The sequence below is a fragment of the Channa argus genome, chromosome 2 (assembly GCF_033026475.1).
Source record: "Channa argus isolate prfri chromosome 2, Channa argus male v1.0, whole genome shotgun sequence".
Classification (NCBI taxonomy): domain Eukaryota; kingdom Metazoa; phylum Chordata; class Actinopteri; order Anabantiformes; family Channidae; genus Channa; species Channa argus.
In genome coordinates, this window is record NC_090198.1 from 24,205,990 (window position 1) to 24,224,431 (window position 18,442).

At 37.9% G+C, this 18,442-nt stretch overlaps 2 protein-coding genes across 4 annotated transcripts; one reads left to right on the plus strand and one right to left on the minus strand.

Annotated features, from left to right (window-relative positions):
* Positions 1-1,128: 1,128 nt before the first annotated feature.
* On the plus strand, positions 1,129-11,703 carry ccpg1 (cell cycle progression 1). 3 transcript variants are annotated; one of them, XM_067486149.1, is made up of 11 exons: positions 1,129-1,245; positions 3,118-3,207; positions 3,368-3,485; positions 4,214-4,299; positions 4,403-4,592; positions 4,728-4,820; positions 6,989-7,327; positions 7,973-8,088; positions 8,376-8,495; positions 8,666-9,969; positions 10,758-11,703. In XM_067486149.1, exons 2-11 carry the CDS (start codon positions 3,139-3,141, stop codon positions 10,948-10,950), a joined length of 2,628 nt encoding a protein of 875 aa, XP_067342250.1. In that variant the 5' UTR covers positions 1,129-1,245; positions 3,118-3,138; the 3' UTR covers positions 10,951-11,703. The 3 variants fall into 3 exon arrangements, with proteins under 3 accessions (XP_067342250.1, XP_067342259.1, XP_067342269.1); XM_067486158.1 differs by lacking the exon at positions 4,728-4,820; XM_067486168.1 differs by lacking the exons at positions 1,129-1,245; positions 3,118-3,207; positions 4,214-4,299.
* On the minus strand, positions 11,580-18,163 carry pigb (phosphatidylinositol glycan anchor biosynthesis, class B). Its single transcript, XM_067486183.1, has 12 exons — positions 17,768-18,163; positions 16,547-16,680; positions 15,415-15,528; positions 15,238-15,342; positions 14,891-15,021; positions 14,664-14,804; positions 14,531-14,582; positions 14,246-14,457; positions 13,206-13,270; positions 12,897-13,116; positions 11,857-12,034; positions 11,580-11,776 (listed from the first exon to the last, which is right to left on the minus strand). Exons 1-12 carry the CDS (start codon positions 17,877-17,879, stop codon positions 11,663-11,665), a joined length of 1,578 nt encoding a protein of 525 aa, XP_067342284.1. The 5' UTR covers positions 17,880-18,163; the 3' UTR covers positions 11,580-11,662.
* Between the last annotated feature and the right edge of the window lie 279 nt (positions 18,164-18,442).

An 18,442-nucleotide genomic window follows, 5' to 3' on the forward strand; every position in this document is an offset into this window, starting at 1 on the left:
CAAATGCAGTTTATTGTCACTCATTAAGGCATCTGTCACAATAAGGCAAAATAAAACATAACAAATAATAAAATAATATAAAACGACAATTTTAACTGTCTTGGTCTAACACTAATATAAAAAGTAGAATAAAATATAAACACTGACAATTTATGTGTTAGTTTTCTTATATAAATTGTCATTTCTGGATCTAAAATTAATAGGGTATATAAAGTATGATGCTTTGTTTAAAAGAAAGATGCCACCAACAAGTAAATACATATAAAGCTAAAATTGTTTGTAAATTCACCCATAGAGAAAATAACCTTGCAATTTTTCATGAATCTATATTAACTTTTTAAAACTGTAATGCCAAATATTAATACTTTCCAGGTTGTTTTTTTAAGTATTTACTTTTCCCGCTTGTATTCAGCCGTTGGAATCAGCATCGCGAATGGGCCTATTACCAAATAGTTCTAGTACTAAATAGTTTTTACATACAGACTTTGTCTTGGTGAGTTAGAGCAATAAGCTATGATCAAAATTAGAATAAACACAAAAGGTTAACATATACAGTAAAGAGGTTTATTTGCAAAAATCAGTATGTTTATCAATTTTATTAAAATGTTCCGTGTTCAACCTGCGTCAGGCTCTATGATTTGTTAGCAGGTGAGTTTCTACAGAATGTAAACAGTGGCGTCACTGTGCAAACAGCATTTACAGCCACTGAACTCTTCCTACCAGTCTGGCAACATTACTACTTAATCATCAACCTCAACCCAGCAGCTGGAGCGGAGTCAGACCAAACACCCCCAAAGTACCAAAGCAGCCACGAACGAGTGCGTCCTCGTGACCACAGCTTTAATATTTACAACAGGCTTTACAAACTCTTGTCACTGTACAAAACATGTTAACGACTGTTGGACTCTTTTGGGTTTTAAGTTCGTCCCCGTTTAATTTGAGGGCAGTCTTTCCGCTTTGTCACGTTTCCTTGTTTATATTTTTTTCGTAGCCACATTCGTTTCCACACTGTTTACAGCCGCCCTCACAGAGCCTGTTTGCCCATGGGAAGTGTAGTTCTAATCTTTCGGAAAAGCCGTCGAGCTGCGTGTCTTGCCGTCCGACTTGAAAACTACATTTCCCACCCTCAGTCGGCATTGTTGTTAACGGAGAACCTGGGCTAGGGCATATTGCAATAACTCTGGAGCTGACTGCAGACAGCTGCCCCATCGTTGGACTAAAACACCGGCGAGTTTAGGGATTATTGTAAGTTTTTAAGCAGCTAAACTCTTCAAGTGGCTCCAAACATGTCGGACTTTGTGTGTGTGGCGCTAATTGTAGGTTACGACAATGCTGAGAGAGGTGTCGTTAATAATTACACTGTGTGTTTAGATTATTAGGCGCTAAACGTCGTTAATTAATTTTATCGGACGAAACTGATGTCAGCCACAGTTAGAATGTGTGTGTTTACAGCAGAATAACGTTGGTTATTTGACTGTCAGGCCGCAGTCTTTATCATATGTTGTTTGTGTCGCAGCTGGAGGTCGCTGTTCCATCTGTTTGTTTGTTTATCTGTTTGTTTATTTGTTCAGGTCAGTACATATAAACAGATGTGGCAGAAGTACACAAACTCCAGTAAAAGTATTCTTGTACTTGCCTAAAACATACTTCACTTAAAGTAAAAGCACCATTGCAAATTATTTACTCAAGCTTAAGCACAATGTAAATGCTCTAAAATTTACTTGAAAAAGTAAAAATAATCCAGTAAGACAACATATGTTGTCAACATTGATTGCTGCAGATAACATGAATGTATCTGCACTCACATTTAATTTGTGTATAGATTCAAATACATTTCAAAACCATATTTCTGATAATATAATTTGGAAAATCTTTATTCTCGTTTATGAAATTAGTTTAATTCACAAACTCCCTCCTTAGTTGGCAATTCTCCCAATTAATAAAAATTATGGGCCAGTTGCTGTCATTTGAACTAGTTTATTACATTAAAATACACAATTTATTAGTTGATTACATTTTAAGAATATTTATCTAAAATAAGTGCTGTAACTACTAATTAAGTCAGGTATTTGTAGTAAAATTTATATTATTCTCCTTTGAAACATAGTACAGTAAAAATAAAACAAGTAATATTCAAGTAGTTCAGAATTATACTTGAGTAACTCACTGGTGTACATTAGGTAAGTTTTTACCTGGGGAGGACAAGTTCTCACTCACATTTACCTGATAACCAGGGAGAGAAAAGTATGACAGGTTGAAAAGTGTATAAATGAGAAAAATAAGCCATAGAGTTCTTAGATCAAGATTTATATCCATACCGTTAGTGACTAATAAACTGAGTAATTGTTTTCTATGGCAGCCAGATTTAATTGGTACTGATGTATCTCTATTTCTGACAAATTTTCTCATTAAAAAGTAAACAAATAGCTGTTTCCCACTCCTTCCACCAAAGGATACTTTCCTGATTTCGACACCCCAGTAACGTCTGCTTGGGGTCGTGTTAAAAGTTGTTGCTTCATCAGATACAAGATCAGTTTATTGGTATACTACACACCTGTTGGACATGTCAGTGTCAATATTTGTTCCCAGTAGAAATGGATGGTATCTGACATGGTCAGGGAGTCACTTTAGGGAGTATCTAGTAACATTTTAATTTGTTAAAACATTTTTTATTTAGAATGTTTTTAGATTTTGGGCAGATTGATTAAAAATAAAAAACGGAAATCCCCTTTATAAAAGTCTTCAGTCGTTTATGCTTTAATGTTTTTTTAAATGGATCTAGATCGTAACTGCACATTCAATTCACTGAAAATGGCCCAGAAAGATGAACCCGTTATATCCTGAAATCCACACTACATATCAGGGTATAAACCAAACCGTAAAGACCAGGCCTCTCTTTGGAGACATTGAATTAATAACCAGTGGGTTTTTTAGGGTAGGCTCATGGGTCAGATTGGCAGGTTTATTCATTTAAAATGAGGTTTTTAACATAGGTTAATTATGTACAATAATGTCGTGCAGTTTTTGACAGCTTTTACTAATGATGCATCACAGGAACAATGTTCTTTTTCACTCCAACAACCTGTCTCCACTGTTTAACCGCTTTATCTCCTCTAGGTCCATCATTATTGCCAATACATGGCTGAAATGTCAGAAACGTCGAGCGATGCAGAGTCATCCTGTGGCTGGACCATTATCAGCAATGAGGTACAAAAATTAGTTTCTTAAAGTTTCCCAGAAAGCTAAAAAGAGAATATGTCTTGTTAAATTAAACTATAATATCAAAAGAGATGAATAGTAGAAGTTGTAGTTGAATCATTCTCCAATCATGCCCAATTATACCGTATTGTTTTCATTGTGTTCACAGGGTTCAGACATTGAGACATTGGGATCGGAGACTATGGTGGATTACGGAGCCGAACTCTTAGAGAGCCCCTCTGTGGAGGAAGCACAGCTGCAGAACACAAAGGCCTCTGCACCTAGTGGTGAGAGTAATTATCATATTATCATATTTTTGAGTGTCATGCTTGTTGTTTCTCTGCACCTTCAACAGCTATGGCTAGAGTATTGTGATTTCGGGTTGTCCATTAATCCAACCCATTTTCATGACCGCAGTATCTCAAGAACAATTTTAGAAAATTTGTTATATGTTATATGTGACACATATCTGGCACGAAAGTCGCCTTGGGCTCATGAATAAATTGATTAGAATACCTTGTTGGCCATTCACCATATGAATTTAGTATGAATTATAACAAAAATGTCAAAACATAAATAATTAAAACAGCTAATGTTGTATAAGTGTGACTTTTTTTGTTTTAAACATTTTGTATCTGTGCTGTTTATTCTTTATTAAATGTGCTACTATCTTGATAACTAAGAAATTTAAATCGGTTAGTTTGTCAGTGATTTTTCTTTAGCCCTGGATGACATTAAATGTATATATTTAGGTTTTGGTGTGTTGCTAGGATAGAACAGACCTTAAAATTGGGTTATGAAATTTGAAAAATGCAATTTATTTTAGAATTTTGGGACATTTTATGGAATAAACGGTTAATTTATTCATGAATAATTGAAAACACTTGAGTGTTATGGTTCATTATGATACTATGACTCTGTTGCTGCATAGTTTAGTATTTTGTAACTTTGTAATGATCATTTTTTAACATGCATGACTCGTTTTTTAAAGAAATTCATATTGATTATATTTTAGCTGGGTGTATTGAAGAGAGACGAGCTGATTCACTTGACGACACACTAGGAGAATTCCCCATAGATCAGACATTGTACATCTCAGAGGTGAGAAGAGAAAGTAGCCTACAGGGAGCTATTCTTTAAATAGTCCAGAGCCGCTTTACTGCTTCTACCTACTCCAAACATCTTGTCAACATATGTTGTTTAGGCCCCAGACAACGCTCCAGGGACAGAGCATGGGTTTCTGCTGTCCTCGAGTGACCACTCTGACATTGTGACTCTGGAAGACTTGAAGCACGATGAGCCAGCAGAGTTGGAAATGCCGACAGCAGCTAAAGAGCAGTTCTACCTTGGCACGTCCTGCAGCAGCCAGTACGCCTTCACTGCTGCAGAGACTGGTATGATTGCAGACCCACTGACACTTCTGTTTACTTTAGCAAGCTGAATTTATTTCCAATCCCAGCTAAAGTCAACACAGACAAATTCAACACAAAACACTTTTCCTCTGCCTGTTTTCTACAACACCAAAACAGGTTTGATGTTGAGTCACTGGAAACTTCCTCAGAGTCTGGTGAACTTTGGCTACCATCTGAGAAGTCAGCTCATTGGAGGCCGCTCTTTTCCAGGTGGCCTGACTTGAAACTTGAGTGAATCTAATAGGTTGCTCTGCAGTGCACAGACCTAATCTTGATCAGTTGTTGACAAGAACACATGAGCCAGCTGTGGTTAGGGTTATTGTGCATGTGTGTGCTTTTGTGCATCTTACTGACATATATAAAAGAGCTGTAATTAATATAAAAAACAAACTTCATTTAACTCAATTTAATTAACTTAATTTAGAATGTCATTTTTTAATATCAATAAAGGGGCCTGGTTGCTCAGTGGTAGAGCACTGGGTTGGGATGCAGAAGATCCTGGGCTCAAATCCCACCCCTGGAGCCTGGATTTGTTTTTAAATGGGAGGGTTGAACCAGGAAGGGTTGAAGCAGGAAGGGTTGAAGCAGGAAGGGTATCAAGCGTAAAAACTCATGCCAAATCAACATGTGGTGACCCTTGAAGGGACAAGCCGAAAGCCATTGATCTTCGTTCTGTTTCGCTTTTTTACTTTTTAGAGAACAAAGATAACAACCAGAGACAAATTGTTTAGTAAATCCAATCTGTTTAGGAGCAGTGCTTTTGATGTGTTTTAAACCGATATTTCAGAATTTTGTTTTAGCAGTTTGAAAAATATTATTTTCGCCCCTCATTTTCGCTTCTCATCTTCTCATGAGATCAGTTTTTGCATATAGATGGGAGAAATGACCACATATAAAGCTTAAAAATGGGTTTCCCTAATACGGAAACAATTAAGTGCACTGCTTGTGTTTGGGAGTCTCCTGCATATTAATTGCTGCTCCCTGACTTCTGCAAATTACTTAAATATCTTGGAAATCAGATATTTCCCCACTTCTTGTCATGGACCTATCACTTTGTGCACGAGCTTTAAAGGTTAACTTCATCAATTTTCAACTTGCTTTCTATGGTTTTAAATTAGTGTGTAAATGTACATTAACGGCTTGAAACTTTCCTATATCAAAATTATCTCTCTGTCCACATGACATCACCCAGCAGAGTTTTTCATCACTAGTCTCTTAGGAACTGTAGACAGTGTCTGGTGAATCAGTTCCAGACATTGTTGGAAGTCAGCGTTGTTTTTTCACAGCAGAGAGCTGGTAGGGTAGGAGAAACTCCATTAAATATCCAGGCCAACTGACTCAGAAATTTGTGTTGTAACATACAACTCCTACGGGATATATCTAGAGAACTTTAGGGTTCTCGTGCATGTCTAAAAACACCTACTTTGTCTGCAACATAGACTATATAAATATATACAATCCATAATCTACAATGAATGCACTGCATTAGCAGCATGCCTAATATTCCTAATATGTTTTTTTTTTTTATGACTACAGGTATTACAAGTATTGCCAGCTTTCTTTTACAAAAATGGTAGTAAGAATAAGGAAAATCCAGTCTCTCAGGACTGAATAAACAATACTTTTTGTAATAGTAGTATGCTTTATTTGTAATAAAAAACCAAGAAGCTTGGATGTTATTGAATCTGCAGAGCTTTTATTCAAATAGCTGCAATTAATGTACAATCCTAAATATATCAAAGTTAGGCTGTGGGCTTAAGTGTTTTAAATTTATGATTGATTAATGAAACATTTCATCTCAAGCTCATTGTAAAATTACATTAGAATGTTATACACAAAATTAGCTTATTATTATTATTTGTGAGTATTTGGCTTTTTACTAGGAAACAGGTATTTCTCTTCTCAGACTGTGTAGCTGCAAAGCTGTCAAACTGAAACTGAACAACACACTTTCTGCTGGTGACATTTGAAGCTATGGACGTCATCAGTCCCCTGTTTTATCTCCATTTAATACAGTGTTGAAACAAGACACTTCACTGATGTGAAACAAGCTTTCGGGGTTCAGTATTATTCGTCCATTTCTACTGCACCATAACTTTAGCTTAAGACTGGAAGCAGGGGGATACAGTTAGCCTGATTGTTTGTAGGTGGATCTTGTTAACTTCTATCAATAAGCTTATTTCCTAAACTATTGAAATATTTATTTAGTGTAAAGTAAATTGTTACACAAAAAAAATGTAAACAACATTGTTTAGATTTATTAACATTAGTGTGTATTTATTTGCTTGATTAACATCACGTGTGCATGATTTCTGAGCCTGTTAATTTTTGTGTGTCACCAAACAAAAATCGTTTATATAGTTTGTATTTTCCTGTAGTTTTCCCAATGCAGCAGCCTGCAGTAGCAAACTCTAGCAGCAGTGAGGATGAGGCAGGACGAAGCTCCAGTACTGTTGTGCGACGACGAAGGTTGAGGAAGAGTACCACAAGCACCATGACAGAGCCTGAGGAGGAAAGGGAGGTTTGCGAGTCTTTTCCCGGTGAAGAAAGGGAGGAAGAGGAGGTCAAAGAAGAGATGCAGAGGGAGGGCCAGGCTGAAGTTAGCCCTGCAGACACTTTGGAAGTCAGAACTCAGCGCCAGAGTAGCAGCATCCTCAATAAGTGTATCCTGCTCGCCCTCATCGTAGCCATCAGCATGGGCTTTGGGCACTTTTATGGTAAGAAATTCACTACAGAATTGGAAAGTTTTACTGATGCGATGATAATTCAAACATTACATTCAGCTGTACAGACCTTGAGAATCTGTAAAAAAAATCCCATCATTTTTATCTGTTTTTGTGTTAGTGATTCTTTCTTCTTTTCTGTAGTTTCCTCGACTTGTCCAATTAGCTTGAGGTGGCCACAGCAGATTATGTGGTTCGCACAATGATTTAGCAGTTTTATGCTGAACACCCTTCCTGACACAACCTCCCTAATTGTAATGAGCTTGGGACCAGCGCCTAGATATGCACTGTTTTGCACAACCATAACCGCTGGGGTTGGGTAGTCTAGGGGTGCAGTGTCTTGCCCAGGGACACCTTGCTATGTGTCCGGGGGGAGGCTGAGTGCGATAAACTACCCTGCGGTTCCTAAGCAGCATTCTACTGAGAGTATAATGATGTGATATGATTTTTTTTTTTTTTGTGGCTTCTTGCAGAGTTAATTTAAACAGATTTTTAGAACGGTTTCAGTGAATCAGTCAGTGTGGTATCATATCCTTAGTTTCTGACTGCTGCTTAATCACATGTTGACTTGTCCCAGCCATGTATAAATAAATGTTTAATATTTAAATAATCCGTTTGTGGTCCAACTCTCACTTACAGGCACAGTCCAAATTCAAGAAAGGCAGAAAACTGTGGAGAAAGTCAGAGTGAATGAGCTTGATAGTGTGAGAGACCTGCTCCAGCATCATATAAGAGAACAACCTTATACAGACCAGGTCAGTGAAGAATTAAAAAAAAACAGGCTGGTCTGCAATCAAACTGAGTGAAACCAACATATGAAAAAGTAAAGAAGAAATACATTTTTTATCTTTATTTTAAGTAAGGCAGTATATGCAGTGATGTTCAATTTCATTACACTGTGTTTTTATGTATTTATTTCTGTGTAAATCAGAAACGCGCCAACCTGGAGGTAACTTGGAAATCCATGTTCTAATTTTATGTTTCTACTTCAACAATCATGACAAGTATAAATAAATATTTTTCTATTCTCACTCTTATTCAGAGGGGAGACTTTGGGCTGGATGACCTGGATGAGAACAAAGTTATTTCTCTACTCACAGGGGTGATTGAAAAGATAAAGAAAGAAAACCAGGACCTTAGCATCAAACAGGTGCACATTCAGGTAAACAAAGGTGTATTTACTGTCGTTGTAATATAAAAAAGGAACGATGTTACGATGCTGCTGTTCAGATTGATTTGAACAATATTTGGATCATCCTCAGAAATCCTGACCCATGTGAACCCCCCTTTAAAAGCAGTAACTTTGATGTCCTCCTTCTTTTCCTCATAAAGGCCCAAAGAGATGACTTGGAAATGTTGCTCAAACAGAAAACTAAAGAGCAGACTCACATCATGTCTCAGCAGCAGAAGCTGACTGGTGAAAACCAGCTTCTGAAAAGATCACTGGAACGTGAAGAAAAGTCATTATCCACTTTACAGGAGGAGCTGAGAAACCTGCGCTTGAAGATTAACAACCTGGAGGCAATGGGAGCTGGAGCCGACTCGCTGCTGTCAGAAAACCAAAGGCTGAAGGATCAACTGGAGGAGGAGAAGCAGCTGATGAGAAATGTCCAAAGCCAGAGGGAAGACTTGATGGCTGAAGCACAGATGGTGATAAGGAAGCTTGACAAGGAGAAGAAGGTCACAGATGAGCTGAAGAGAGAACTGAATCACCTGAGAAGCCACATCCATGGAGTTGGAAAGGAAGCTGGTTCGGAGGCAGAAGAGCTACAGTCACGTCTGATGGAGCTGGAGAAGAGACTGAGCTTTGAGCAACAACGCTCTGACCTGTGGGAGAGGCTGTACGTGGAAGCCAAAGAAGAAAGAGCCAAAGGAGACAGAGAGGCTAAAGGGAAGAAGCCAAAAATGGGCATGGCAGGTAAAGTGAAGGAGACCTTTGATGCTGTGAAGAACTCCACCAAGGAGTTTGTTCATCACCACAAAGAACAGCTTAAGAAAGCCAAGGAGGCTGTGAAGGAGAACCTGAGGAAGTTCTCAGATTCTGTCAAGTCAACTTTCCGAAACTTCAAGAATTCCGCTTCCAATTTCCTTAACAATGCCAGAGGTTTTTATAATAAGAAAAGGGATGCGAAGAATACAAAAGAGTCGTGGCTGCATAGGTACCACAAACCTCATCACAGACACTTTAACAAATATGGTGAGTCGTTCGAGAGCAGCCACAACACCAGAAAACCTGGGGATAAAGTTCACGTAGATCGAGGTCAAAGCAGCCACAAATCCAAAAGATGCTCTGGGGTTTTTGACTGCGCTTACCAGGAGTCTATGAGCCTCTTCAACAAAGCCATTGAGCCAATTAGAGCAGATGAATTTTACCAGCTACTGCAGAGCTACCTGCACCAGGAAGTTGACCATTTCCACCACTGGAAAGAGCTGGAGATGTTCATCAACAACTTCTTCCACAATGGAGTGTTTATCCATGACCAGATGCTGTTCACAGACTTTGTCAGCAATGTGGAGGTTTACCTGACGGACATGCATGAGTATCATGAGCTTAATGATGACGTATTCGGAGATCTCGATGACTACATCTACAAGCACTTCTTTGGAGAGACTTACACCAAAAGCCATGGTCCAAGGTAAGTCTCCTGTGGCTGTATCCACAAAGTATTTTCTCTTACAGCTAGTCCTCTTTCTCTCAAGAGAGAAAAGGTTCCTGGTTATTTTATTATTTATTTACACATTTATTCACGTGTAAAAATATACATTTCATTTTCAATTTAATTTGTTCAAAACTATTTTATTTTTTCTGTAAACCTTGCAGGAAAAATCACAGCCCCATAACATAAAGTAATGTAGAGATTACCTAAAAGAGAAGTGTCAGGATGACATTACATTTTGTGCATTCAAGATTTTACAAGCTTTATTTTCAGACAGTGAAAAAATACCTTCATTTTAATTAGCAAATAAGGCAATTTTTACCCACTTATGCAGAGATTCTCATATAATTACATTTATTTTAGATTAAATTTATACTAAATAAACAGTCAAACAGGTCTCGAAAAAGCTTTTTTGTTTGAATAAATCTGACAGCCAACTGAGAAAATTCCATTTCATCAGTGCAACAAACTGAACACTTTTTCATTTTTCAAGTAGTGGGAAGTTGTGCAAATTATTATCTCCAGTTTTACTATGTGTGTGGGTTTTTTTTTCCAATAACCCACCTGCCCCAGAAATACTGTATGCAATTGATGCACCTGCAGCAGGTGAGAAGATATTAGTGACTTAAAGCATCTTCTGTGCTTAATCTAACTTCTCTTGAATTTAGAAGGTTTTAGTTTTAGTTCCACAATACTGAATGAAAGCTTCTACATATTTATGAATTTCACACTTGTGTTGAGGTCATTTTTGTGTTTAAATTCTGCAGTGGGCCATTTGAACGACCCAACACACATTCAAAGGAGGAGTCACAGTCAAAGCATCAACAACGGAAGCAGCAGAGAACCAGATCCCAACCACACAGTGAACGTAAGTGGAGCAGATCAGGAAGAAGCGCAGACAGACACATGGCTGATGTCAAAATAGAACTTGGCCCGATGCCGTTTGATCCCAAATACTGAAAATGTCTTAGCTGGTTTAATGTTGGGTTTTATTTAGATGCAAAAGCTTTTTTGTAAGTTTGCACAATGTTATGTTTTTATTGCTACTGAACATCCCTGAACTGTTGGGTTTAGATGAGTAGTTATTACTATATTCGAATGAAAGATGTGGCATATTTTATGTGATCTGTGTAGACATGTTCATTTTACATTTTAGAAATGTTAAGTGAACCACTCCTAATTTTAACCTGCAAATTATGATGTCTTGCTGAAACACCATTGAGTGTCAAATGCCATAACGTAAAACACTGAAAATATTGAGCAGAAAATTGGGAACCACTGATTGTGCCATGTTTAACCAAATGACAGAAGATGCCACATTTAGGAAGATTATGTGTACAGCCACACACCGTAGTTGTTTTAATTTGCTGCTACAAAGGTTTGGGTGATGTGAGTGTAATTTGCTTTCATAGTTAAAATGTTTTTTTCTAACATTCCATGTCAAGCTTGTTTGAACTGGACCTGGCAGTTTTACTTTTAAAAAAAGAAAAATGGCTGGAAAAGTAGGTTAACACCAAATTGTCTGTGAATTTTGTGAATCAATGAAAAAAATGACTTGTAAATTTGAAATATGATTGTTTACAATAATATCTGAGTTAAAAATATTTATTTCAACAGCAAATCAAATGACATCTTTGTTAATGAAACAAAATTGCCATTATTCCAGTGTTTGTCAGTGCCTTTCATAAATAAAGATAGTTCCTCCAACTCTTCCCTCAGGAAAATGAGTGTGAAATATCTCTGCAGTCCTCACAAAGTTGTTCCCTTGTAAAAATGCGGAGATCTCCTACAACAACAAACAAAATGTTAAGAATTTTAAACATTTTGACAACTACAAATTCAGAAATGTAATTTTTATTCTCTTACCTTTTCAAAAACATCAAACAAAATCAGGTGGGTGGGCAGAGAGGATTTGTATGGGAACGAAGTGCGGAGCCAGTTCAGAGGTTCGTCGTAGAATCTCTCAGCTTCATCGACATAACCTTCCTCTCCGAGATCAGGAGGACACTCGAGAAACCTCATCTTTACTGGACAGTGAACGTGGCTACAATGACAGAGCATTTAACACTAAATTAATTAAGTACAATACCATAAAGAGCCTTTTCCAGCAATTGAGTTTATTGTAAATGGAGTTTTTTTTAACTCTAGGTATTCAGTTCCATAAATAGGTAACTTTACTGCTTTCTTCATCAAATCGTGCTTTTTGTCCCCATGTTTTTCTTTTTAATCAACAGAGACAGTTTTCTTGCACTGAAGTTTTACCGTAGGTTAATCTAAACACTTCATGTGAAGCTTTTACAAATCTAAGACTAATCTACAAATATGTGTCTCGTGCTGTGATTGGATGCATTGAGATTTCTTTTCATTGATATTGGAAATCAAATTTACTTTTATTAATTTTGCATGTCATGTTGCTTTGTGACTTGTATGTGAGGAACACAGCAGTGGCAGCTTGAGGTTCATTGTCTTGCTCAAGGAAAATCAGACGTAAAATCAAACCATCAATTCTGCAACTAGTAGACAGCACTTCCTAAGCCAAAAATCACAAAGACTGAGTATGCAACGTGCGTGTGAGGTGAACATGACATTTATTACACAATAGAAAATGTGATCTTTGACACATAAATGGTGGCTTTGCTCTTTATTTACCCACTGGCTCGGCTCTTGGTGACTTGAAATGATTCTTGTCAGCTTTTTTAGAATTTAGTCTTAAGAGTTTAGGGTTAACTTCAGAGTGATTTCTGGCATCTAAGCATGTATTTACACATAGACCACATATTTAAAGGTCATCTTGTTTGTTTACATTTTAACACGGCTGTGTTGTACCTTCCTACTGACCTTAATTTATTAAGTTATTTAAATATTGGCACTGACAGAGACTGTCCCACAGATGGAGCAGTGAGTACCTGTAGTAGGGTGTTGAGTGACAGGGCATGAGGAAGAGCACGTCTGGCTGCAGAGGGCTCGAGACATTTCGGAAATCACAAAGTTTCTGGACGTGGCTCATGACATCCAGAGTTCCTCGCTGGTGGATCAGACCAGTGTACAGAGCAAGGACCAGGTTGCTCACTAACAAGGTGGATGCTGCAACTCCACGCCACGCTTTCAAATGAGCCAGAGATATCCCTGTAGTAGATGTGAACCGTATAATTAGAACAAAAGTTATTGAAGTATTGAATCCAATACACTGCTTGAATATAAAATGAGGACCTTACCACAGAAGACCATGCAGAAAGGCAGCACAGGGTAGATGAATCTAAATTCCTTGTGCGGAAGCAAACTGAAGACAGAAAATATGTCATGTTCTTCTCCATGAAACACAAAGACCAACCAGAGCCCAGTTCTTCAAAGCTGCAAAAGTAGGCTCAGGCTCACAAGCTGATATTAGGCTAAAGTCATATGGTTAATTTGGGTAGAAAACAGATTAAAAATCGATTAGTTAATCCTGGATGACGTTACCTTGTGTTTGTGCTTTAACAAAAGGCCAATAGTGGCTCCTACAATGAGGTAAGAGTGTTAGAAACATGCCAGTTTCTAACACACTGGGTTGTATTTTACAATTTTCGTGTTTTGTTGTTATAAATCGTGTTCTGGCTCGAATGTAATGTTGATGTTCTTCCGTGTTGATTTTTTATTGTTGTAGTTGTAGTACACAAAAATGTGAGGATCCCCTGCCTTCTTGAGTCTTTTCTGTCAGGATTTGAAAAAAGTACTGGCACAGTTGGTTTGTTGAGTTTTTGAACAAGACTGCAGGTTAATAAACATGATTCTAAACAATATGGGTTTCGAAATTAGGGGTTATAGATAATAGATAGATGGATGGATTTGTACATTTATCAACATTACTGTAAATGTGCAGTGTAATAATATACATGTGATTAATCATAATCCACTAAAAGATCACTATCACTTTATTCAGTAATAAAGAATACGCCTCTCGATAACTTATCCATTCCATCTAATATTTAAACCTCTTATGTTAAAGTGTCCCTGGGCAAGACACTGAACCCCCCCATCAGCTCATACCCATCCCCAGCCACGCGGCACCAGTCATAAGCACGATAGAAATTGTGGAGGGTTGCGCCAGGAACAGCATCCCTGTGTGAAAACTGTCAAATCAACATGCAGACAAACGATCCGCTGTGGCGAACCCTGGACTCACAGTATACGGTAAAAAGACAAACAAACAAACCCGAACAAAAAAAGTCCTGTAAAGGGTTGTGGGAATTCACAAATGCAAAAACAGACATATCACCTGTAAATGACGATGGTCCACAGGACTGCTGCCAGCAGGATTTTGTGTCTTTTGTAGGTGAGGGTACATCCATGAAGAAAAAAGGGAAGGTGAGGACCAATGATTACTGGGAATCCCTGAGTGAAGTACCAGTGCCAGGGGTGGGAGCCATAGAAACCAGCCACACCATGGAAGATGTTAAACTTGAGGAAGTTAAACTGTACCAGGGTCCACTGGCAAACAGAGAGTTACAGTTATACAGGGCTTTAAAAGCTACCGCCACTGAAAATGTTTTAAATGTTTCACCTTTTCATAGAACAGACAGTCAACCACAGTGGAAATCACAACAGCCAAAGCCCTGCAACAAATAAAAATCATTATTCAGCGATGAAAAGTGGAATAGAGAAAGTCAAAGTGGATTTGAGATTAGAGTACACACCCAATAGGAATGTAGTAACGAGTAATGAGCCTGAGTTTGTTTTCTTCCTGCCAGTAATGGTACATCAGCAGAGGAAACCAGATGATTAGGGCTGTTGGCCGAATAATGACCGCCAAGGCAACCAGACTCAAATATTTTTTACTGGAAAAAAAATTGTCTGTAAGATATCTGGTTTGGAGATTTGGAGTTAAGATAAAAAATGATAAAAAGTGTTAACAGGCAGAGACCTGCTGTGTGTTTTGGATCCAGGGAGGGGAAAATAAAAAAGAGCCAGGCAGGTGATGGTAGTCTCCATGCTGTTGGTCAGGGTACGGGTGCAGCAGTACCACGTGAACCATGAGCACAAATGGCAGAAGAACTGAAAAAGCAAACAAAGCAAGAAGAAGAAAAAGAAGAGCAGCTAAATGGGACAACTTTTGCTTTAGTGCCAGAGATCTGGTGGCAGCTGTGTTTTTGTTTATTTCTCATATTTTTCATCACTACAAAGCTCTCTGGTACATAGAGTTCATAGTGCCAAGCTGTGGACAAGTGTTTGGCCGTCTGCACTAAATGAAGTTCTTTACAACGTTCTTACCGTCCATTTAGCAACATCATGAGTATCCAGTGTTTTGATAAGGAAGAAGAATTTGACATCCGCGAACGCAGCGAGGAGCGCCTGTATTATCCGGGGAAGCCATATCTGCAGGGAAATCATGTCATCAAACACGTGCAGATACAAATGCTGTCTGGACTGTGAATTATATTACCTCACCAGCAGGTGGACTGTGTCATAGTGGAGGAAGAATAATATCTTGTATATGACTGCAAACAGGAACGGATAGGAGAATCCTCTTATTCCTGCCTTCCATTCCCATGTCTGGTACCCATATGTAGCTCTGTTAAGGTTTTAACACCTAAAAATTAATAAATAATATATATATATTATTTCATTTTTGGCTTTCCCCAGTAAGTTCAGGGTCACGGATCATCAGTGGATCATCAGCGGATCATCAGCGGATCATCAGCGGATCATTGTGTGTTGATTTGGCACATTTTTAAGCCGGATGCCCTTCCTGTCGCAACCCTCCCTTTTACCAGGCTTGGGACTGGCACTGGGTGGCTGGGGGTGGGGATGGGCTGTTGGGGGTTCCGTGTCTTGCGTAGGAACACTTCCACACGTGGTCGGAGAGAGCCAGGCACGAACCTCCGAACCCATGGTCAGCAAGCAGCCACTCTACCAACTGAGCCACTGCCGCCCGTTAATAAATAATACATGCATATTAATATTAGGAAGAAGTAGCAGAATAAGAAGAATACCACTAAACTGACAAGCAAGTGGCTTTACAAAGTGTTTAACTGATAACTAAATTTTACCTCAATTCTTTCTCTTGTTAAATAATTCTTAGATCATTAAATATGTAAACTTTTTTTTTTACTGCCAATCAAAACAAGATGTATACTACTACAGCTTGATCTCATTATATGTACTCTCTGAATATCACACATGTTTACGTGAATTTTAAAATATCTGGATGTTAAAAAACATGCTCATATAGTATGTGCACATCTTCATGTTTTAATGTGAGCTCCTTGTTGTGGCCCCGGACTGTTAAATTCAACCTCTATTCCACGTTTACCGTTTTCTGCAAATAGTGTTGATGAAGTCAAAAAGGAGAAGCGAGTGAATTCACACCAGAAATTAGATGCTGTCTGTGGTAATGTGCTGCACAAAATGATATGACCAAAAATGGTCTGAACAATACCAGCTGTGACTGAAACGATTCTTGTATAAATACATTGTGGAAGCTTAGTGTGAGGCTATCTGTATCATTTATAAAACTGTTTGGATAACACCCAACAGCCCGCTCACACTTGCAGACAATATTGTGCTCTGTCTTCAAAGGATATCTGAAGACCATACGATGTGAAACCTCGAGAGACTGCCAGTACTCATCAGGGACAAAACTGGTCTGAACCAGGAAGCAGTTGATCAGTCTGAGCACCACAGAAAAGAGGACAACTCTGGTTTTCAGCACACCTGTGGAGAGAAGACAATCACCTAATTTAGTGTCAGAAATCTGATTTATTCTCTAAGGATAACAGCACTGAATCTTCTCTTCTCATGTTTGGTCGCTTGTTGTTCATCAGCAACACACACTGCTCTACTGGATGACATTCCTTCACATGTTCCATGCATAAAATCTCCAGTTGAGTTATTGTGATTAACATCAGTTTGGAAAATATTGAAGTCAACCACAGGTATTAGAGTAGAAAAATCAAATCGGGCATTTCTGATGCGTTTGCACAGTTGATTGACAACAACAGAAGACTACAGCACAGAGAGCCAAGTTAATCCACACTGCTGGCTGAGAAGCAACAAATATGAATGGAGGAGTTCAAAGTTAAAACAAAGTATAAACAAAACAATGTGAAGAAAATTACATAAACATTATTAGCAAGGAAAATTGTACAAAAAATTGATCCCTGTGATTAACAAACATGATTTAATAAACATATTGCTGATGCACTTATGTGTATTTTTTTGCTACAGTTGACTAAGTTAGAACTAGTTTAAAATCAAATATAAGTTGTTCTTTTTATATGGTCTATGATAGCAGTACAAAATTTGTTTACGGTGATTTTATTTTGGGAAACAAACATATTTAAAAAACAAATATTTAAAACCAAATCACAATACATAAGAAAAGACTCAAATTAAAAATGACAAAATATGAACCCGCCAAAACAGCCATTATTATTATTAAATATTACTCTGTTTTAAAACATATTCTGTTACGGATTTCTCGCTTACAACTGTATTAAATATCCACATTTTGGTAGTTTCATTTTTGACAAGCTATTACATTTAGGTTTATCATTCTTATACAATTATTAAGTGAATCTTTTGAATAGTTCCATTTCACATACTTTTTACCCCACAGAGGAAGTAATGTATTCTTTACTGCACTATATTCATATGACAGTTTTGCCAAATTGCTTAGAAAATAATTTGGGCTTTTACTTGAGTAGGAAGTTTTGTTTGTGTTCTTCTGTCTTCCCTGTTAAATGGAAACACTGCAGTGAAATACAAGCACTTGTGTTGAGTTTCACAAATAAAACCCCACCGCTGTTCAGAGAACATTCGTCTTCCTTCGAGTAGAGTTGTGATTTTCTTTTCCTTAGTTTCACATGTTCCTCTTTGTTCCCAAACTTCAGACGTTCTCGGATGTTGTCCATCAGGACATTCTGTCTGAACAACCTGCAGCCAAAACCACTCACCAATCTAACAGGTGACAGGTCTGAGAAAGCGCAAGATACTCAGACAGGGTGACTTTAAAAAAGACGAAATTAATGTAGCTGGCCAAGCACTGCGTTGGAACCACCAGTGCAATATGTCCGTGTATTTAACCAACACTATTAAACTTTTTAAATATAAAATAAAAGTATAATTGCTTGTTAACGTCCACTGAAACGAACTGAGCTCAGCTTTACGCTTCACTTCCGCACTAAAACGTACTTCCGGTAAGTGTTTCCTGACTTCAAAATAAAAGTTCAACGCTGAGATGTTCTGATGTTAAGTTTCCGGCTACTTTCTTCTTCTGGTGTTTATTGACTGTTTGCAAATTCCTTTAGGGTGTACTACCGCCACCTTTTGGATAAAGGTCCAGTTACTATCAATACATTTCGTGAAACAGTACTCCCAACACATAAAAGAAGTAAGTACATGCTCTAAAATGTACTTTATGAACAAAAGTACACTATAAATACTATAATAAGAAATAGATTTTTCTGGGCATCCA